The 24,376-nt window shown below is 30.7% G+C and overlaps 1 protein-coding gene across 50 annotated transcripts in view; it reads left to right on the top strand.

The window, feature by feature from the left end:
* RIMS1 (regulating synaptic membrane exocytosis 1) overlaps window positions 1–24,376 on the top strand; it is a 448,418-nt gene that overhangs the window by 288,078 nt on the left and 135,964 nt on the right. For 48 of the 50 annotated variants that reach the window (XM_088795626.1, XM_088795625.1, XM_088795622.1 and 45 more), the window contains 9 exons: window positions 7,485–7,552; window positions 8,107–8,217; window positions 9,830–9,929; window positions 13,867–13,990; window positions 17,909–17,955; window positions 19,963–20,075; window positions 21,982–22,112; window positions 22,679–22,850; window positions 22,978–23,131. In XM_088795626.1, coding sequence (XP_088651752.1) covers window positions 7,485–7,552; window positions 8,107–8,217; window positions 9,830–9,929; window positions 13,867–13,990; window positions 17,909–17,955; window positions 19,963–20,075; window positions 21,982–22,112; window positions 22,679–22,850; window positions 22,978–23,131 — 1,020 coding nt within the window. Of the gene's footprint in view, window positions 1–187; window positions 276–7,484; window positions 7,553–8,106; window positions 8,218–9,829; window positions 9,930–13,866; window positions 13,991–17,908; window positions 17,956–19,962; window positions 20,076–21,981; window positions 22,113–22,678; window positions 22,851–22,977; window positions 23,132–24,376 lie in introns of all 50 variants that reach the window. The other 2 variants (XM_088795619.1, XM_088795620.1) reach the window with 1 other exon arrangement.

Here is a 24,376-nt window from a genome sequence, read left to right as displayed (position 1 = left end):
TACTAGCATTGCCTGGGTGTGAGGTCTGAATAAAGACTAATATTTTCCTTTTTCAAAGATATTTACATCTAGAGTGCTTTCTTATATTATCCGCTGTGAACTTGCCCAGCACTACAATTTCTTAAACCTGTGGTTAACATCCAGTCCCCAAACAATGAAAACAAATAAACCCCAATTTTTTCCACAGGGTTTCCTGGCTGGTTATTCCGAGGCTTTGCACGTGACAACCTGTTCTCCCACGTGAATGGAATACTCAGTGTCAATGTGGAAGCCTGGTCAGTTGGAAAGTTGCAGTAAAATACCTCCTCTGTGCAGCACTTCCCAAATTCTTATTTATGAAGAGTCATTGTGTTGGAAGAAAAAAGTTTCCCTAAGATTGTTAATTTTGTGATGTGCTATTCAGGGTATTTTGCTATTCTGTATTTAGATTCTGGGGAAGAAATTTAATCAGTCATTAGGTCTCAAACCATATTTACGCATCAAATTTATTTCTCTAAACTATTATATGTTTTTGCCCTATCTATGATCTTAGACTTTACTTCAGATATATTTTCATTGTCATTTAATACAGGTAAATACAGTCTGGTCTAGATTTCCTGAAAACTGTGAATATACCCTTATTTTATTATTCTAAGGCACAAAGGTGTGTGTGTGTGTGTGTGTGTGTGTGTGTGTGTGTGTGTGTGTGTGTGGTTTTTGTTGTTCAGAACTTTCAGGACCTTTTATTTATCAACTTCTGAGGCCTGTAGCAGCAGGTCAAAGCAGAGGTCAAGAATAAAGATGTAATTGAGCCTCGTGGTGTTTTGAGAGTGTTTCCAAACCCTAAAGCCTCATGTAGTCTCAAACATCTAAATTATGTAGCTTTCAAAATAGGAAAAATTAGACTGATGACTCTTTACCATCTCAAATAGTTTTATATGTTGTTTAGCCTATTTAACGTAATTCTACAAAATTTTCTGTGCTCTCCTCAAGTCCCATTATCCTGGGTGACTCTATTACATACTTAAACTTATAGTTTGTTTTCTTAAGATGATCAATCTTGTTTATTTTGTTAAGAATATAAACTAAAAAAAAAAAAGAAATCTTAAGAAGTTAGGACATTTATAACACATTAGAATATCAGTAGTAAAATGCATTCCATAGCTAATATCTATACCAGATAAATTTTAAAGAATAAGAGAAGTTGATTTCAAGGAAACATTTTTAGGATATCTTCAGTCATTAGAAAAAAATATACAAAGGAATAAAATGCCAACTTGTTTCATGATATGGAGAAATTTAGTCTCAAATATTTAGTTTATACACTAGATGTATTTTGTTCTCCTACATAAAAATATCATATAAAGAAAAACATAACAAAAGTGTTTATATTTAGATTAAGGATACATTATGCCAGCTGACCAAATTAATTACTTTACAGTCCAGATATTTTTGGTTAGGAGTTAATCTCTATATATTTCAATATATAAATTGCTTCACTATAAAAGTACCGATTCTTAATCCCTTAGGCTCCCATTGGCTTTGCAGAAATTAACAGGAAGATTTATGTTATTGTTTCTGTGTGCAATGGCTCTTTTTCTCATCCTTTAACCATTGGAATTAAAGAAATATCCATTCATTCTGAGCACTTGAGCATCTGGTTTATACCAGGCCAATTAATAATTTTTATAAACAAAGTGACGTTAAGATTTTTCTAAGATCATTTCAAGGCATATTTTACAAACATTACTTATTTTTACCTATATTAGTTATGATAGCTATTCAACTATAAATTGTATCTCTAACACAATGATTTCATATTTCTAATCTCAATTATGTAATTGTACAAGAAAATCTATTATTTCTAAAGTCTTTTATAATTTACAAAGTTGGTATATCTCATTTAATCCTCATGAGATGTGCAAGAAAGTGGCATTATCCCCATTTTATAGAGGGTGATAGGTTTATAGAAATGGAGGGCTGTTATCAAGATAATGCACCGAATACAGCAGAGTTAGGAGTAGACCCACAAGTCTCCAACTTCTAGCACAATGCTCTTTTTAGCACAATGGCTGTTTTTTATGGTGTATAAAAATCCACTTAATTATAAATATCAGGTAACATATAGTGATGCTAATAGAGAAAGTATAGTGCCGTTCTCTGATTATTCAAGGTTTCAAATAAGTAATCTGTGCGGTACAGAAAAGTATCTTTCCTTAGTTTTTACATAGCACTAGAATTGAGAGACATGCTTATCAGTATTATTATTGGAAATACTTTTTAGTATACAGTTTTGTACTCTAATGACAGCTTATATGTCTGTGGTGCTTTATAGTTTATGAAGCAATTCCACGTGCATTCTCTCATCCTCCCCCTGAAAGAATGCTATAGGAGTCATTATCTCCGAAGTTGAGGGCTTACATGTGTGACTGAGTTCAGAGTTCAGCCAGAAATGTTGATTCTGAGTTCCGTATAGCTCCTTTGTAGATTTGTGTGCTGGTAGGAATTACATTCCAAAAAAGCTCTCAACTTCACCAGACAACATATGTAACCCCACCTCTGCCCAATATGCTAATGAAATTCCCCTTTTGTAGATCAGCTCCTTAGCCACCTTTCCTGTGCTGCAAAATTATAAAACACAGGAATGGCATCACAAGACCTCAAGCAAATATTTAATCTCTCTCTAGAGGTAGCTCAACTCTGGAGGTTCTATTGAGTATATATAATTTCTGAAAATAAACATCTTTGATACCTCATTAACTTTATAAATAATAGTTGATGCGTTTACTTGAACCTTCAGATTTATATACCAAAGAGGGAGAGAGAGAGAGTGTGTGATATTGTTGGTTCTATGACAGAAGCAGAGCACATTATGAACAAAGGGGAATTTTGAAAGTGAAATGTCTAACATTCATTTAGAGAAGTGCCACTCTAACGAACACCTAAGGTCTGGGGATAACATAATTCTTCCAAGGAATGACACTGTATGTGTGTTGTATCCTGGGCCCAAACCAGAAATTGGAATTTAAGTTACTTAGAATTACTGAAGAGGTTCTTGCTGAAGACCCATGGCTTGGAGATGCCTCTAGTCATGCCTCAGACCTTGTACTCAAGGGACACAAATCTCTGTTAATTATGGAGCATTTACCATCAAATTGCAGAGTGAACATTGTTGTGGATTTTGAACGAAATCAAAACGTATTTGAGCACCAATATTTTTACTATACTAAGAACTTATACTGACATTTGTAGTTTTGCATTGGTACACATAGTATTTATAGGCTTTAATTTTTCACAGATTATATGGTTAAGGATTTAATTTAACAAGTATATCTTCCCATTTTATTTTAATGCCTAGAAAGTAAGTCCCATTAAATAATATTGCTTCTTATCTCTGACTGCTGGTTTAGTTTAGGTGAAATTATGCCTGCTAGGACTTGCTGCATAGCAAATTATTGCTGACTTATTTCAAAGTTAGCTCCACTATTATATATAATTTATGGTGGGAGTGGACACACACTTTCCTTTTATAGACATAAAGTCATCAGGAATAGACTTGTAAAATATGAGGAAGTTGTTTCAAAATGGTATTTTCATTATATTTATCAGAAGTTAAGATTTTTATCTCAGTTCTTAGATTTTGGATTTCAAGTACTGTCTATGAAAAGAATAGCCTTGTAAAATATTAAAGTGAGTTAAAATATATAAATGCTTTTATCACGTTATAACCAAAGCAATATTTATTAACTCATGTGAGCTGAGCATGGTACTCAGTGTTAAAAATACCCTACCTTGTCTCAAATTAAAAACCTGTTCTTAGAATTGAGTTGGTTTTTGTGTATGCGCTGCATATAGACATTCAATAAATATATTTTTCCCAGTGTTTTAATTTATCTGTATACTGTGCTATAATAAAGTAGATTAGGATTTATTTAATTTTATTTAGTACCAACACACATCCTGCTGTAGAGGATAAACAAAAATAAAAGAGGAAAACACTTTAGTGGTATAGGGAATCTCTGTGAAGGATAATTCATCTGAATTTTGGTCTGTGAGTTTTATAATCTTTTTGAATAGCAACAATCTATTATATAGATAGGACAATTTAATTTTTTGAGATGAATACATATTTGGAATTGGGCAGAGTTGTCAGTCAATCTTGTAATTAGTTTGAGTCCCATCTTTACTCACCATTCATTATAATGCTATTAAAAATATGCTGTGTCTTTCTCCTCAAGATAAAGAAGTCCACATTTTCTAATACTTCAAGGCTTTGGTGTAGATAACCTTTCCTTTACTACCTGCACATTAGATGAACATTCCACTTGGTCAAGTGTAACTGCCATGTAAATTGTTAAATATGGAATGTATGAAATTAGAGTTATTGTTTTCTCCATATAAATGTGATATACTCGTACATACTCCATTCTGCATCTGTGTTATTTAGGATGTATTTTTTTGTTCAGTTGCCTTTGGTCTTAGAATCCATTGTGCTTTGACATCAGACATAAGGTACAGAATTTTAAATCATAGAGATGCATGTTTCTGCCTTGTTATATACTCTAATCATAATGACCTGGGTTTACAAAATGCTAGTGTTCTTTACAGAAGGCTCATGTCATTTGACTGACTTTTATTTGTACAATGAAAGTTGTGTGATTTTATATTAAGTTTAACCTATTTTTTTCACAAAGGATAGGATAAAAGTCTGTTTTTAAATTATTCACAAAAAATAATGCTTAAAATTATAACACTTCATTGAACTTGGCTCTTTATGCACTTGAGCCATTTCAGTAGACTCGAGCATCTGATATATTCCCTGGATCTAAGTCAGTGATAACAGTAAATTTATTCCTTTATAGTTATAGTGAACATTAGAACCAAATGCTTTTATATTAATTCCATAAGCAAATACCATTTATCATTTTGTAGCTAGGCCACTTGAAATCAATATATTTAATCACCTACTAGAAAAATAACCAATGAAAATGTTTTATATTAATGAAATACTAGAGTCTGAATGTTTAGGAGGAAGTTTGTTTAGTGTTGCTTATTCCATTAATAATAGAGGGATGTGACTTATTGAGACAAATTAGAGTACTTAAAAAGTCAATAATATCTTTAAGATTTAGTAATTACATGGAAAGAAGAAAAATTGTTTAAAAATACGTATTTAGAATTTATTTTTGTAAGTGTTTAAGCAAAAAATGTTACATTTTAATGAGTGATAATGAAATTAGTGATAAGAAAAATTTTAGAAACTGTTTAGAATGTGAAGAAAGTGTAATTGTATACTAAAATATTGAATGCATATTTACATTTACATTTATTAGCAATTTTAGTAGATACCTACAATACTATGTCCAAAATTGGGGAAAAATTTTTTTTAAGCTTCAAAATTGATAGCATCCATATTGCCACTGTCAGGATAATGTAAGAATTAGTGCTGGCTGCACATGAGAATGTGCATATATATTTCCCATCTCCATTCGAGACCATTAGCCTACAAAGCTTAGACATGATAGAATAACATTGCCTGAAAGCAGTGTTTTCATAGTAAAGTGTGCTTGGTATTATCACCAAAATATACCAGAAACATCAGCTTTGGGTTCTTTACATACAAGGAGCACATTTTGCACAGCAAACATTCTCCAGATGTATGTATATCTAGATTTACTTAGGGCAAGGTGAGTGAAACACAGGTTTCAACCACCATATGAGAAATTGAGTCATAAGCCAGAAAAGGATCCCGAGGTGTATAGGTTTTAAGATATAAGTGAAATTATTGAAGAACACAACAATCTTTGTTTTCTTGAAATCTTTCAAATAGGATGGATTTTTGTCATTTTTTTTTAACCTCAAAGATATTGCAAAGCAGCTTTCAAATTAGTAATTATTCATTTTATCTCAGGACTTCTATTTTTGTCACAGTATTTCCAAATGAATCAGTACTTAACAAGTCATCAGGCTTTATTACAGGTTTATGAAATTTTGGGGAGAAAGCTTTATGAATTGAAATAATCTTTTGAACATGTGTAGTCACTACTTAATAATTTTATTTTTATTATTATAAGTATTTTTTTCAACAGGAATGGTGTCATAATACTAAAGACACAGCAGCTTTAAAAATACACATGTGAATATTATAAACAGTAAAAATAAAGGAGGAAAAAATCTTTCCTTTTACAAACTTTTTTATATTCCATTAACTGAGGTGGTCCAGTAGAAGATTAAAAATCTATGACCATCGGCACCGAGTCATGCATACATTTTAAAGTGTGTGATTTTGAGGGAACATGGACTTCATGTAGAGTAAATTTTAATGGAATACAGTTTCTGCTCATGCAATTTCTAATACTCACCCTTTCGCAGAATATCCTTCTGTTATCTACATGAGATATATGAAGAACGTTTTCACATTTATTGTTGTCTGTATAACATTCTCAATCAACCCTTCTAAGATATTATATAAAAGCAAAAGGGAGCAGCTACTAAGGAATCGAAGTGGATGGATTTTTATGCCTGCATATTTAATTTTTTTATTTTCTATTACATTTATGGTGTCGGTATTTGCCATGTCTATCTTCTATAGAAAAAGTCTTAATGACTTTCACAGATACCAGCCAAACCTATTTTTCCACGTCAGCTAGACATCTCACTGTTAGCTAGCATGCTTTACTCATTCTCTTATTTTTCTCTTTCAAGATCCATAGGGAGACAACTTTTCATTGACTTAATGTGATATATAAAATGTAAAAGGTCATTTTCACACATGGCTTACCCACTGTATCCATTCCATTATTGGAAAGCACTGCTGCTTTCCATTATTTTTTTGTTATCAGATGCTTTCTTTAGCATTATATTTTTAAGCCAAAAAAACAAAAAAGGTTCATAAATTCATGTTTACAAAGTTAGGATTTTAAAAGTATTTTTATGGCTTTAGTAAAATTGAATACTTTTATATACATGTACTTTTTTGCTAAAAGTTATTCTTCATATTTAATTACTTAGCACCATGTCCTAAAAGTTTGTGTCCTGTTCTCCAGTGGTAAGAGGATAGAGTCCAGAGAATAATTTTGAAAAATATGATATCCAGAAGAATAGAAAGGGAGACTCTTAACTTTTAATACTTATGTCAGTTCAGTGAATAAAATTTTAGCCAGTATCACTAGATGGCAGGCTGTACCTTGGTATGAATTCATTTGAGGGGAAGAAGGGTGGATTAATCCAGTACTTTGGGTACTTTTTATGTATGTTTTTAGCCTGATTTATGAGAGGAAAAGGAAACTCTCCCATAGTATGAAGTGCATTTGTAACACATTTATTCCAACGATTCAGGTCATAACCTTTGCAATGCAGTATGTATCATTCTGGGATGTACACACTCAGACTTATGATATTCATAACCCTTTACTTTATAGATTGAAGAAGTCATATTTAAGTGATTAAAGCATTCTCCACTTTAAAGCATTACATTTTTCTTTTCTTTTATTCTTATTGTGCAGGTGACTTGGATTATTACTGGTTGGATCCTGCCACGTGGCATAGCCGGGAAACATCACCAATTAGTTCGGTAAGCTTTCTGAAGTTACAGTTTGAAATTTAGGGGTAATGTGTGCTGTTCATTGTCCTTTGTCTGATATGTGATAGATCGTAATCTTACTCTGCCCCATTGTACATTTCATGAGAGCAAATGTTGATTTCATTTAAAACAGAACAGTTTTGAATAAAAAAGTTATCACAATAGTTACAGCAAATTTTAAATTAAGTAAAAATCAATTATTAAATAATGACTATATGAAAATGAGATTTTTTGGGTTAATGATTTCAACATTAACAACTTAAAATACAGAATCAGTATTCTTTATGTAAGCAAATATATTAAATTTCAATTAATTTCATCTCAAAACTATTTTTTTAGAGATGTATTTAGTTGCTGACTACTTTAAGAACTACTTAGTATAGTAAGTGTCTACTGCAAATCAAATATAGCTAGTTGTAAATGTAAACTGTTATAAGCCATGAATAGAGCCCACCAGAATCGCAAGTTCCCTCTAGAGTGTCTTAAGTGAGGAAATCATATCATGGTAGAAAACAACTTATTTAAATTTATTCATGTTTTAATAGCATCCTGTAACGTGGCAACCATCTAAAGAGGGGGACCGATTAATTGGACGTGTTATTCTTAACAAGAGAACAACCATGCCCAAAGAATCAGGTGCATTACTGGGTCTAAAAGTAAGTATGCTGGTTTAAAGTGTTTCTTAAAGGGTGAGTTACAGTATGAACTGGGTTCAGCAAAGTTTCTAACAACGATTTTTAAAGAGCTTCCTCTTTTCCAAATAAAGTCCTTCTAGTGAATATATTTTGTGAATGTATTGTATTGATGTCTTATGGTAGATTTAGTATTTTTATCTGGGTTAATATTTTAAAACCATTTTATTAACATAGCATATAGATATGTTAGGAAACTGCAATAAAATATAGGCAAACTAAATAATTTTTCTCTGAATATAAAGTTCAAGGACGATTTTTACATCAGAAAGTTTTAATGGATGGTAGTAAAGTTAGATAATGTAGACTGCATAATTTTATTATAATCTTGCCAAGGAACATAAAACATCAATGAAGAGATGGTTTCCTAAGTGCAGTAGAATTTATGATAATACCAAAAAAGTAAACGGTATTTTTTAAGAATATTAATTGCCTTCTAATAGAGATAAGGAAAGCTAATAAATTATAAAAGATTGTATTTTATTGTAGGAACATATATATACAGTTTATTTATGTGTGCACATGTGTATGTGTGTCAAATCACATTGTTTTATTTGCTTTCAGAAACTTAGAGAAACATTTAAAGATGTGGCTTCAAAATATTTACCAGGAGATTATAATACAGTTGTGTGATACTTTGACCTCTTCAAAACCATTGACTGTTTATCCAAATATTTTATTTTCACTCAATGTGCTTAATGATTTCACTTTATTGATTATTAATTAATAATCAATAATTAATTAATTATAACCATTCATTTCTCTTGCTATGAAATAATTCTGATCACCTCCAATAATGAGCACATCCCTAAGAACTGCACATCAACCTCAACTTTTGAAAATATCCTTCCCACTTCTAATTATACATGTGTAGCCCTTGCGTTAGAAAAAAAAAATAGCTTAGAAACTTTCAGATATATTTTAGCTACAGTGGAAAAGCTGGATGTAAGCATTAAATATTGAGTAATATAACTCAGACTTTGGAAGTTAGATTGGGACACATATATTTCAAATGATGAGGTCATTGAGACGGTCAGTAGCAGAGATGAACCTAGGGGATTACTCTTTGACTGTGGTAAATTGCTTCCGAAAACTAGCTTGCCCTTGGTTTGAATTCCCAGTCTTTTTGTCTTAGACCTGTATTCTACTGAAAATATACAAAAGAGATCAAGATCTGATGTAACAATGGGCATTATATGCGTGTAGAAATATAATTTAAATGGTGGGCATGAATTGAGAGGATAAAGAAAAACTCAAACATAAACACATGCTATTTGTTGGTAAGTAGTGAAGATCTAGCACTTGTCTCTAAGGGTATACATTATTCATGGTCCCTTTGTTTTGTTAGGTCAATATAAGTAATCAATATATAAGCTTCCTTAGGACACATGGTCATCTCAAATGTAATGAGATGTTTTCTTTTTAAAACTACACTGTTAGCTCTGTTAAGCAAAAACCTATTTCACTTCATTAGTCTCCCTACACTAACTACATCATAAAAGACTATATGATTAATTCCTAATAAGCTTATGTTTCAAGATGAGTCTTGGGAACTTATAAATTTATAATTATCCAGGTTGTTGGAGGAAAAATGACTGACTTAGGACGCCTTGGTGCCTTCATCACCAAAGTAAAGAAGGGTAGCCTTGCAGATGTAGTTGGACACTTAAGAGCAGGTAAAGTTTCTTTTTTAACATTTAAACAATGGGTACTCTGTGCATGAGTTGGTGGTTTTCAATTTGGGGTAAGTTGTATATAAGTCAGTTAAGTAAATAATTTTTATGCATGAATAAAGTTTTTTTTTTTCCTGATATGGATACTTACTGATTGCAATAATAGGTAACTATACATCATTAGCAGTTTGAAGAGAGTAAGGTTTGGAATCTTTTTTATTTATGTAAAAATAAATAGATGCAAAATGCTGAAGGATTTATCTTTTTTTTAAATGGCTTCATGATGTTGCTACAAAAATATAAACAATTTAGCCTTGCGAAAAAATATCACTATTTTATATGGTTTGTATAGCTATAGTAATTATACTGAAGTTTTCCATAGTGGTCGCAAAAAACTTATTCAGTAGCAGTGTTTTAAATAAAATATAATCCCAATCATATTTCATATGCAGATTATATGTTTTAATTTAAATATACTATATTGTACTCATGCAGATGTGCTACTTCTTGGTATTTGGAGATTTATATTATATTGCTCTGAAACATTAATATGACATAATAAAATAATATATTCAAATGTACCATATTCAGTAGCAACATACTTTAAAATCTATTTTGACAAATTGTTTACTTTTCATGTTAGTTAAAATCATAATAACATATTTTTGCAGTTTAATTCAACATTTAGTAGAAATATTTTGGTTAAAGTGTCAGCTTATGCATTTGCAAGACAATTATTTTTTAAAAAAAGAAAAAAACACAGAAAATAGACTGAACTATAAAATTACAGATTAGTAACCCATAGCACATAGAAAGAGAACATTTCTAGGCTATGTTTTCAGTTTTTATACCTTAAAATTGTAATTGTTGAGACCTTTAGAAAAAATATTCTATGACTGTTAATGGCAATTTTATTGTAATTGATTACCAGGATATCAGTTCAAAATCATATATTTTGTCTTTGATAGGAACGTGCTATGCAAGTGATGTATAGGGAGAAAATCCAAATCAGGGATTTTTCTTTATTTATTGTACATACAACTTTGAAAATGTGTAGAGGTACACTGCACCATTATTTCTTATCAGAGACTACTTATGATTCTACATCTAACTCAATCAGGAGTGACTTTGTTGGTAAACTGAGTCTTTGCTTGTTTAATACCTCAAAAATAAGCTTCACAAAGTATAAGAATCTGTGTTGACCATTCCAATGTAAGATAGCTTTAACTACAGAATTCTAAATTTGCAAATCAGATTATAAAAATAACACCTTTTGATTTTGTCTTTGTGTTTTGGTAGAAGGTTACTTAAGAAAGTCAGTGCAAAGTTTTTTTGTATAATATATCCCTTAGTGATGAATTTCATTATTTAACACCCTTATGTGCTTAGAGCCTGAGAAACTTAGATCTTAAATGTTAAAAGCTAAACTTAAGTAAATATAAAACATACTAATATACTTGTATTTTCGCTTTAAGCAATGGATGTATTGGAAAAAAATTGTTTTAAAAAGTTAGATCATATATTCTGTTTGATTTCCATTATAATGTAGGAACTATTTTTCCTTCTATTTGCATATAAATATCATTGGTCTATAAAACCACAGTGCTGTGTTTTTTATTGGCATGACCTTTGTTCAACATTCGCAGTCTTGCTTTAATCTTGCCATAGCTTTCTTTACTGCAGATTCCCCTTAAGTCCATGCACTGTACCGTTCCTTGATAAAATCATCAAAAACTTGAAATGGACTCTGACACACTCCTTCTTAAGACCCTTCAGTGTCTCCCAGTCATCATTTGCTCAAGTCAAAGCTCTGTAGCTTGGTCCTCTACTAACAATTCCAGATACTTCCATTACCATTCACTTTACCCTGCAGCCCTGGCACTCTACCTGTAGGTCCCTGGCAAGCTGTTCCAACCTACAAGACCCAGTCAGTGTCTCTAGTCTTCCAGGTTGCTTTTCTGCTCTTGTGCTCTGCTTGTTGAAGTCCTTTGCATCCTTCAAAACTCATCTAAAGTTGCCTTAATTCTAAAGTGTTTTCTGATATCGCACCTGGAGCAGTAACTAATTTCAATCTCCATGGCACTACCTGGCTCTGTATTTCTCCCCCACCAAATTTAAGCATAGATGAAGGCTCTTTGTCATGTTTGTATCATAATCTATATCTCTGCCTGAAGAGATTATTCATGTGTAAATAAATATCATTAAAGATACCACCTTCTGGTTTAGGAGGTATTGATTTGTAAATAAAAAATAAAGTTAAGTTAATTTGATATTAAAAGTTATGATTCCAGGTTGCCATCAAAAAGGAGAATTTTATAATGCAGTGCTTTTGCAAAATGTTGATTGCTACTCATTACTGGGTAACAAAATTGATTTAATGATTTTCATCCATCATTTTTTAAAAAAGTGAAATAGAACATAATAGAATAGAAAATATCAGGGTAAGTATTGTTTCAGAAAATATTTTATTTCATACACACACATATACATATATACATTCACATGATGTAAACTTTATTCTCTTGGTCAAAAATATTTAGAAGACTCCTAATACGTTTTAAATTTGTAATTATTTTATTTCTTTTTTTATAGTGAAGTATATTTGTTGCCCAATTGATAAATATTTCTAGGGAACTTTTTAGGTCAAACTATTAGAAGTCATTTAGCTATTCATAATAACCATACTTTTACCAAACCAAAGCAGCTTGTGCTTGTCAAATATTTACTTTTGAGTATAGCAAATATTTTGGGGGGAAAAGAATTACTTTAAAATGCCTATTAAAACAAAAATTTCTACTTAATAAAAAACAGCTAAAAACTAAGATTTCATGTTTATGGTTAGCTGTAAAATGTGTAATGATGATATTAATTCATTAGTTCACCACATATTTATTTAGCTACTAAAATGTTATAGACACTGAGAACAACAAAATAAGCAGAAACCAAATAAATTATGATGCCTCAAAATATCATTGAGGCTGGGATATTTTAACTGATTCTACCATTGAGAATTGAAAGGTACTGGACAGAGAACCATTTGGGACCTAAAACTATGCTAAGTATTTATGAAAATAAATAATGTTTCCCAAATGATCTCTAGTGAAACTCTAGTTAAAATAACAACAGTAAGCTGTTACCCCATCTATTGTAACATTGTATTATGTACTCTCCTTGATTAATCTTGGAATATTTAATAAACTAATGAGTACTATTAATATTTTATTTTAAAACTATTTCCTAATTTTATTTTAATGCTCATAAATATATATTATGTATAGAATGTGTGTGTTATGAACATCTGGAAGTGGGTTAACTGTCATGCAACAGTTTTACATCTGCTTGCTTTGTAACTTTGCCATAGCTACCTGCGTTACCCTATGGGTATGAATTCAAGTCCTTTCATGCATTTTTATTCTGTTGTGCATCTAGTGAAGACAATGAAGCATGACTTAGAATTGGAAAATTCATGCTAACAAATGCTAATTGCAATTTCTACCAAAATAAAGCAGGAGTTATACAGAATTTAATAAGAATCCTTCACATTTCGAGGCACCTACTTTTATTATATGGAGGGCATGCTGCTAATTATTATTTTTTAATGTTTCCAAATAAGCTGTGCTAATTCCATCCCATAGCATGAGATTATTTTTATGTTATTTCTGGTATATTTCAAAAGATAAAGACAGTTTTGTATTGTACTGTTTCCAGTGACCAGTAGTATTCATAGGGGAAAAAAAGAGAAAAAGAAAGAAAAGAAGAAAAAAGTGTTTAGAAGAACCATTTAGCTGACATTATATGGCAATCAATTTTCTTTTGAGAGCAGAGCCTAGACATTTAAACTATTTGTATATGTTTTGCATTTCTTTGTAAAAAAGAGAAAAGATAAGAAAAATAAACAGAATATATAAGGTAAAAAAATACCCTTTTTTTTAAATTCAAGGGGATGAAGTTCTAGAATGGAATGGTAAACCCCTGCCGGGAGCTACAAATGAAGAAGTTTACAACATTATTTTAGAATCAAAATCAGAACCTCAAGTTGAAATTATTGTTTCAAGGCCTATTGGGTAAGGCTAAAAAAACTTACTTCTTAAGTTTAGTGAATTACATGTATTAGCAGGGTTTTAAAAAGAAGTTTATACATTCATACAGTACATGTTAACATGGATAGCTTTTTCCTTCAATTATGGGCATATATTTTAGATTTTTTAAATTTCTTAGTTTTTTAAACCTGAATACTGAATATTCTTCACTACATTTTAGAAGCTCCACAATTTAATAATCTTAATATCAAAAACTATTGATATGCATTTTTAGAAGTAAAATATAAAGTAAAATATTACTTTAATAAAAGAACTATTTATTTTTAGTAATTCTAATTTAATGTGTAGTTATTTCCTTAAAGAGAGTCACTAATAAATTCATCTTGTGATATTTAAAATAGTAATGATTTCATATGTCTACATGAACTTTTCTATTATTAAAAAATATAATACATTTTCTATATTTTTACCCATGGGTAGTGCCAACTTTTATTTAAAAATCAATTATGAAATCTTTTAAAAATTTATTTGATCATAAAAATTGATATGATATTTTTTAAAACTTCCATTTTGGCATAATTTAATTAACTACAGCCAATGGGTTATTTTCTGTATCTGTGTTTAGAATTCCCCATATTGTTACATTTTCCTGGCAAACCCACAGTTCCAAAATATTCAGTTTTCCCATCTAAAATTTTTGGAAAGGCATTTTGAACTGTCTCATTGTAATTGGCTTAATGTTTAAATATATTTTTGGAAATAATTTCCATTTATTTCCTATTTTTTAAAATATTGAGCCGTTAATTAAAGATTTTTATGTTGAAAAAGTAGTAACCTTAATTTTTTGTTCTCATGAATATATGTCAATGCAAAACATACAAGGAAATATAATTATTCTAATTCTCAAAAGAATGAAAATGTATGATCATATATTCCAAAGAATAATATTAATATATAAACCTCCAAAATAAAGGCAAGCTTATAACCAATTTTAAGTGATGATTATTAAGAGTTAACATTGAAGACATTTGCAAAAGTATTATACATTTCCATTTTTTAAAAATAGCAACACTATATAATTTATGCTAGTTTTATATAACATTTGTTCTAGTGCTGAGGTAAATATGAGGCTGGAAAAGAGGTAAGTAATTGGAAAATGAATCAAAAGTATAAAAAATAAAATTTTAAATCAAGCATTGTGCACATTGCCAAATACTTTCAGATATATAGTGGTTTAAAAGTAATCAGCTAAAACATCATTAATTTATGGTGACTTTAAAAAACTAACAATTAAAGTGGACTGGAATAACATTATTTTTACTTTTGTATAAATATAATTTAAAAAGTGCTAATGTGCATAGCCAAATGCTAAACTGTCGTGGACTATGGAATTCAAAAGAATATGAAATACAAAGATGATATTTAAATGAAAATCAAATCTGACATCGATTTTTCAGTTAATGGAGAAATTATTAGAACTTAGAAAAATAATACTACCTATATTTAATAACTATGTTTAATTTGGTTCTGTAATTAATTTCAAGGAGAAAGCAAATATGTATTTATAGTTTCGTGGCATAGTGATTCCAAGAATCATTCCAAATATAACATGCACACATTGATCTGCATGATCTAACCACTATGGAAAATAATATGGCAGTTCCTCAAAAAATTAAAAATAGAACTACCATGTGACCTAGCAATTCTGTTTCTGGGTATTTATCCAAAGACATCCAAAACACTAAATTGTCAAGCTATGTGCCCCCTATTTTCATTGCAGCGTTATTTACAATAGCCAAGATATGGAAGCAACCTAGGTGTCCATCGATAGATGAACAGATAAAGACGATGTAGTACATATATACAATGGAATATTACTCAGCCATAAAAAGAATGAAATCTTACCATTTGTACCAACATGGATGGACCTAAAGGGTATTATGACTAACCATGATGCTGTATACCTGAAACTAATATAAAATGATATTGAATCTCAGTTGTAACTGAAAAAATAGTTTTAAAAAGTATAAAGGATTAAGAAGTACAAATTGCCACTTAAAATATAGTCATGGGGGTGTAAAGTACAGGACAGGGAATATAGTCAATAATATTGTAACAATTGTGTATGGTATGAAATGGGTACTAGACCTACCGGGGTGATCACTTTGTAAGGTATATGAATGTCTAATTACTATGTTGTACCCCTGAAACTAATATAATGTTGTATGTCAGGTGTAATTGGAAATGAATTTAAAAAGAGAGACATAAAATAGTAAACAAAACAAAAAACCCAAGGTCTAAGAGACATCAGTACATCAGTCATCATGAGTTATTGACCATTTTTGCCAACCTACGAAATATAATATTCTTGACCTTTATGCTTATAATTGTTATTGGAACTATTCTGCTACCTCACTCGTGTGTAAATGTCGAGTGGAAATTTGTGACTAAAAATATCACTGAAGCAATTAACATGAAATCAATTTTAATTCAGAATCACTTACTTTTTTTTTTTACAACTTTTTCACAGTTTTTCTTTCACAAGAATATAAAATCCAAAGCTTGTACCTCCTTTTAGATTTCCAAACTCAAACTTTCATAATTGACTCTGAGGCTGATTTTCAAAGAACTTGTACTATCTAAAAAACTGTTTGTGGATTTTTTTAAATTTTCCTTTAATTTGCTGAGATAAATTTAGAAGAAGGTAGCAGAAGATACACAGTTGGTTTCTTTTCTTGCGTCTTAAGTATTGCAAATTAATCTCTTAATTATTATATAAAACATTAATTTTACACAAATTAGTATGCAAAAATATATAATAGCATGTATTTATAAAATATACAATACAGGACGTAGTGTCATTTGTAAGAGGTATAAATTGTAATGGGAAATGAGAGGCAGGAAAATAATCAAACAAAGAAAACTGTTTTTTTTACTCCCCCAAAAGTGCAAAGAAAATCACATTGAAGTTAGATAACAAGGTAAGTAGTTAGAAATTCTTAAACAATATTATCTAATAATTCTATTGGTACGAGGTTACTCCAGTCTGCTTTAATATGTTAGGTTAATACTTGCATATTGTTGATCTCCTTAAATTTATACTAAAATATCTGTGGAAAATCAGAGGTAGTTAGTTCTGTGCAGAACAATTCCTAAACCAAGCTGGTCCAGGGTTGCTAAGGTCACAGTGAATAAATGGATTAAGCTGAGGTTACATTAAATATTTATTCAGAGTAATTTGTGAGTGTGACAGCAATGGGTGTTCTCACAAGTCACTTTCTAATCATATAGTAAATGACCATATATTTAGCTAACTTCAGTATAGAGATATGAATCTCTATATAGGGTTATATATGTGCATATGAATTATATATTCACATATATAAAGTATTTTGGCTTTTTTGTTGCAAGCTTGTACCATTTTTAATTTTCAAAGCAATTCATCCTTTTCATTTTATTAACTTTGCCCATGATATTCACCACATTATTTTATTATCAAGAGATGTTTCCATCCCTTTCATTCAGTAAACTCTTTCAGATGTGTTTGTAAAGCATATTACTGATTTGTAAAATATGTGTCATTTTGATTTTCTAGAATTGAAGTAAAATATTACCTTTAACATTTATTTTATTTCCAAAACCTGCTGTTTTGGTAGTAAAAATATTGTGGTAATTTTAGCCACAATATTAGTCTGATTGTTGTCATGTTAAAGTGTTTTGCTATTAAATATGTAAAAACTTATTTTTACTGCAGTTTTTATTTTTGTGTGGTGTTTGACATTCATGCACATTAGTAATTGCCTTAATAGTAACTCCTGTCCATTTCCACACCTGTAAAAACCCAAAAGGACTTTTCACAAGACTGAAGTAAAATGTGGCTGTGATTGCCTCAGGCAGAGTATTTCAGCTAATGGGATTTTCACCATACCCTGTTTCTTTTAGTGACATTCCACGGATTCCTGAGAGCTCCCATCCTCCACTGGAGTCCAGTGAGTATAAGATTTCCTTGTTAGTGAATGAAATTGAATAAATATTGAAGAATAAAGATTTTCCATTTTCTGTAGCTATTTGATATAAATGAATTGATGTAACTATACTAAGGTTATATCCAAAGATATCAGAAGTTGTCAACCATGACAAACATTGAAAACTCAAAATTCCACTTTAAGTTTTTTTTTTTCTACTTTTTTTTTTTTTTTTGATCTACGAAAATCTTTACTGGCGATAATACCTTTCTGCATCAGTTGTTATATCGGTAATAGTTCTAGTTGCTGTACATAAAAATTTATTATTCAGTGATTATTCAGTTTGATTGATAATTAGGTCAGTCTCATGAGCAGTTTAGTGAAGGAAACAGGCACATTAACAGATGGGCTGAAAGCAGCACATCAGCGTCCTGTATGATCATGGAAGTGAGTGCGTGGAATAGCGGTGAAGTACAATGGATATAAGTGGGTCAAGGGGCAATGAGACTAGAGTGTTGAATTATCTAATGAGCATTAAAGACACTTCAGATAAGAGAAGATGACAATGTGTACAATAAAGTATAAACAAGTAATGAAGTTTTCAATGAGAATGTGGAAGTGACCCAAATATTTACTTTGCCGTGGATCAGCATTGAATTAATAATATTTGACTTTGTTCACCAACTGTTATGTACCCCAGCTAATAAAAACATAAATACATGGTGACTTAAGGGGAAAACAAGTGACAGTGGTCATAAAGAGGTATGAAATATATGAGTGAGATAAACGAGGAACCAGAGGTTAGGTTAGTATATCAAATGCATACCATCATGTTGTGCATACCGGCTAGAGAAGAGCTCATGTTTGGTTTTGAGCTTTCTCATAACCAGTACACAAAGGGAAATGGAACCAAATGCATAATTTAAAGTGTTGATACTATTTAAGGGTATGCCGCTCTAATATTAAAAACAAACTGATTGTTAGAAGCTACATCATTCTTGTACTGAGACCCAAGGAAACAGTTATCCTAAGGATACTTGATAAAGAAGATATCCTAACAAATAATTTTGTAGCACTTTTTCTTATAGTTAAAAGTCTTTGGAGGCCACAGAATGATGCTATATGGCTTTATTTAAGCTTAATTTACATGCATAGAAAAAAAATGTGTGGATGACATATCCTCAAGCAATGCTCCATAAATAGTGTTTTATCAGTAAAGCTAAGTTTTGAATGGCTGTGGGTTCAAGGTTATACTTGCTGGGATTATAGCATTATGCAGCAATTTTATACTGCTGATGGTGTCGGGGTATACTTTAACAGTGATCTGGGAAGAAAGAGTTTTCATTTGAAAAAGGAGAGAGAGGAGCCTCACTGATTGGCTGAGTGGGGAGCCAGCCTCCTCCACAAGAACGTGAAGCAAATCACTTGTGATGAATCTCTAGAGACAGGATTCTCTGACAACATTCAGTGTTTCGATTGGAAGAGCTAAACTGAGATAGATGGTAAATCTTACATTAAAACAGGGTTGAATTGCAGGCTTAGATATACTCATAAATTATGTTACATATGCATGCATTCTAATTTCAGTAAGGATAGTTCAAATTGTATGATTCTTTAGCCAATATAATTACTATATTGTGTACAATATATATAATTAATGTAATGTGTACCGTCTTTCTTATCATTAAAAGTGTGGGGCCCACCCACAAGGGCCTAAACTGTACAATACCCTCTAGAAATGTAGAAAATCAATACTTACAAATTGAAGCGAATAAACACATCTGATTATATCATTTTAAATACCTTTCAAATAGGCAATTAATCAAAGAAGACAACGTGATAATTTCTGCTACTATCCAATTGAAAATAGGTTCTGCTGGTATTAATGGTATTTAATTATGGTTTTAGACAAATAGCAGATGCATTTAACATTTTATAAAAAATATTTTTCCCCTCACAAATGTTATAAATATGTTACTGAAGATTACTTATTTTTTTTATTTTCTTATTTTTATTTATTTTTTATTTTAGGTTCAAGTTCCTTTGAATCTCAGAAGATGGAAAGGCCTTCCATTTCTGTTATTTCTCCAACAAGTCCTGGAGCTCTAAAAGATGCCCCACAAGTCTTACCAGGACAGCTTTCTGTATGTATTTTTTGTACATGTTGAAGACTATTAGTATTTACTCATACTGTTCTGAGTGTATCTTAAAAGAAATGTGTGGCTTTCTTTGAAGCCTGTGATATTTCCATAGTAATTTAACACAATAATCTACTTCATCAATTTTTCATGCATTTATTAGATTATTCATTTGTTCACATATTTTTTTGGAAGTATTTGTTGAGTGCCTACAATATGCCAGATGTTCTGAACATTAAATGATAACATAAATAAAATAGCCATTATATTTTGTGTGTTATATAAGTTTCTGAGGTAAGTAGTTGGTTAGACATAATAGACTTAGAAAGTCATGTTCCGTTTACTTAACAAACTTGTGAGCCAGGAGCCTGAAATATTTAAATTTAAAATATTCTTTTTAACATTTTTAGACATTTGATAAAACTCTTTATGCAGATATCAGTCTGAAAAAGCTAGTTTTCCTCACTGATGCCTTATTTATGATCTGGAAAAAGCTGGAGTAAAGAAACTATGGCTATTAGGAAAAGCCACATCTATATAGTTTATGGTAAAATACTGGACATTTGTATGAATAGCTAAAATAATATCTTGCTTCAAATTATTCTATACATGCTAGTTGATCTTTCGCTTCATTAATAAAGAGTGAATTTCTATAAGTCTGTTTTTGCTGCTGTTGGTTTTACTTGAAGAAGATAACTGTAAGCTTGATGTTACTTTTAAAACCTTTTTTAATTTTAACTTCTGTTTTTAGTAAATTGAATATCTTTGTAGAGTCTTTTGTATTTATCTGCCCTGCATCTTTTTTCTCAGTGTGTGTGTGTGTGTGTGTGTGTGTGTGTGTGTGTGTGAATCTCTCATACACTCCACCTCTATTTTAAGAGGGATAAAAATCCATTTGGGTTTTACGAAAAATACATCTCTGAAATTAACTGAGAACAGAGATAATAATTCATACAGATCCAGGCTTGAATCCTTAATCTGCCCCTTACTGTGAAAGACCAATCCCATGGTAAATTATTTTATATGCAATAATGACTCTTAAATATGTTCCAGTATATACCCATTAAACAGCTATGTGCATAGTTCTTATTTAGCCATGAAACCAAAACTGGCTTCTAAATTTAAAAAATAATAATAAAAATTGTCCCCTATCAACGCAACTGTATTGACTGCTGAAATTCTGGTTCTTGGGAGTCTAACAATACTTTTTCAGTGTGTCATTTCCCAATTTTCTTTATACAAACTATCATGAAATATTATTATTTGGCCTTCATTAGTTTGAATGCATCAGTTATGTACTGCACCTTCCTTTGTTCTTTTTCCCCTTCTCTCATGAAATTCACCTATGATAGGTTAATTATAAAAATTAAACGAGAAAAAAAACAGAAAACAACAGTACCTGGTGTAAAATAGGCCCACAGTAAACATGTTTCCTGATGTTTTCCAAATCACTTGTATATATTGTTCCTAACATCAAGTCTCATTCTATTTCAACTATATATGGTACTACAAAATGTATTTGGCCAACTGTAATCATTAAGCACTTATAATCACCAAGCACTGGGGTTAGCATTTAAAACTAACAAACAAACAAAAAAACAAGGAAAGTGTTTTCAATATCTCCCACTTCCCTTAGTTTTGTATAAAATTTTTATCTTTAGTTTTGTTTTCATAACATAAGAGAGTATAACACTGGACTTAATAACGCTCAGTTATAAGTCCTGTTTAAAATGCGTGAAAAGTCAAGTTCTAGGTGTCAATGCTTTCAAATTGGTATTCTTTTCAGAAATAATACCTATAATTCAACTATTTTGAAATTTAAAATTTCTTTCTTTGAAAATAATTTGAGTATTTTTTGATAAAATTATAGCTCATAATATTTACAAATAATTCCTTTCTTCATTGCTCTTAGGTGAAACTGTGGTATGATAAAGTGGGACACCAGCTGATTGTAAATGTTCTGCAAGCAACAGACCTACCTTCTAGAGTAGATGGGCGTCCCAGGAATCCCTATGTAAAAATGTATTTTCTTCCAGATAGAAGGTAGTGAATAATTTTAGAAAAAAATTTGCAACAATCTTTACTAATAGAAATGGTGGAATTTCCCCTCCTGGGATATAATTTTACTTATTTTGTAAGCTTTATTGAGGTAAAATTGATATACCAAAAATTGCGCATATTTATGTATACATTTTGAGAGTGTGGACATATACATAGACCTTTGATAGTTTTAAAATATAATAGTTAATTCTCTGAAGGAATAAACTGCATTATCCCTGAGGAAAATAATCCTTCAAACCTTGTTATTTTTTAAAAAATAATCTGCCAAGTTTTAAATGTTTCATTACCTTAGTCATATGCCTATTAGTCTTTGATAGCTGTACATCATTTAGAATGTACCTACGTATGTGTCCACCCATAATTATAATCACTGCTTATACTGTAGTTAAAATTAGAATAGTATTAACCTCTAAAGTGTTTTTAGACATATTAAATGGTATGAATTAAAAGTAGTAAAAATCCCAATAGCAATATTACATGTAGCTACAGTAGATGGCAGCATATACTTGTTTTTGCTTTTTCATTTACAAAATATACTTATTTTTCAGTGATAAAAGTAAAAGGAGGACCAAAACAGTAAAGAAAGTACTAGAACCAAAATGGAATCAAACTTTTGTCTATTCGCATGTACATCGTAGAGATTTTAGAGAACGAATGTTAGAAATAACTGTGTGGGATCAACCAAGAGTGCAAGAAGAAGAAAGTGAATTTCTTGGAGAGGTGATGTATATTGTAAAGATTCAAGTCAAATGCTCTTTGCAAGTTTTGCAATATGTATTAATTAGGGTTACTTTTTTATTATGTTTTGGTAAATGTGTTTGATTTAATTTGAGAACTGCCCTTTCAGATCCTCATAGAATTGGAGACAGCGCTTTTAGATGATGAACCACATTGGTATAAACTTCAGACACATGATGAATCTTCACTACCTCTGCCTCAGCCATCACCTTTCATGTCAAGGCGACACATTCACGGAGAAAGCTCCAGCAAAAAACTACAAAGTAGGTTAAATTATGTTGTAATGATCTAGTTGGAGATTACCATTCTAGATAATTTTTTAATGTTTTTTAGAGATCAAAATATTGGAAAATTATTCACCTATGTAAAGACACCTGGCAAAACTATTTTCTCCATTTTCCTAATGAAAGTTTTATATACGAGTATATACCGAGGGTGCCAAAAAAAACCCTATGTAACTTTACTAACAATTGTCACCTCAGTAAACTTTAATTAAAAAAAAAAAGTATACAAGTGGACACTTGGGCCAACGTTGCTCAAGCAGTAGTTCGCCGTAATCAGAATTTTCTGGACGCTGATGCACCTCTGGTAATTGCAGAAGTCAAACGTGACTTATATTTATCTTTTGTTATTGGCATATGTTGAGTATTACAATTTAATACAGTTTTCCTTTCTTAAAATGTATATACATTTTTTTGGCACCCTCTGTATATTAACGTAATTCCAGAGCTGAAAGTTCAGAAACTTTGATTTATAATTCTTTGCCCATTACTGATTCAGTTGTTAATGGGGGAATTGATAGAGTAATTTCTGTCATTATTGATGGGTTACTGTTTATATGTAACAACAACATATAACTTTATAGTTCCTGGATATTTTTAGTATTTTTATTCATAAAAAAAATAGAAAAACATTGTAATATGTGTATTCTTTTGGTGATTGAGAAAAACAGTATTTTTCTGTACATATATCCATTAAATTTTGGAGTTGTGACTAAATCTTTAATTGAGTTAGTGAAACTTAGAAGCTTCATTTTGGTAATCTAGAACCAAATTGTATCCTCATATAATTAAATATTTCATGTTAGTGCTTCTCCGATCAAGCATTTCCTCAAAATTAATGTTTAATGCAGTATAATGGCTAATTTTGAAGGTAAACATAAATATTTTATAAAGGGCCTCGATGTCCTTTCAAGAAGATGAGCTCAGTAGAGCTCCAGCGAAGAGAGATTTCTTTGAACCTTTGTACTCAGCCCCATCTTTCCTGAACTACAAAGCTGGGCACTTAACTGGGTAGAAAAAAAGGTGAAAAACTTTGCTATAGGCTTTTAGTATAATGCTTGAATTGAAAAATACTTTGAAAAGTCAAAATCTTAGTCAATGAAGTCCCCTTCCTTCTGTTTGTCTTCAGTGAGTTTAAGGAAGAAATACTGAGAAAATGTTATCCTTGGAGAACAAACATTACTTTAACAAATCAGCTCATTATTTAGTTTGTATGATTCTTGTACA

The sequence above is a fragment of the Rhinolophus sinicus genome, chromosome 2 (assembly GCF_057876585.1).
Source record: "Rhinolophus sinicus isolate RSI-liver-muscle chromosome 2, RSI-T2T, whole genome shotgun sequence".
NCBI classification, from domain to species: Eukaryota; Metazoa; Chordata; class Mammalia; order Chiroptera; family Rhinolophidae; genus Rhinolophus; species Rhinolophus sinicus.
The sequence above is the reverse complement of the archived record's forward strand: the minus strand, read 5'-3'. Positions and strand labels throughout refer to the sequence as shown.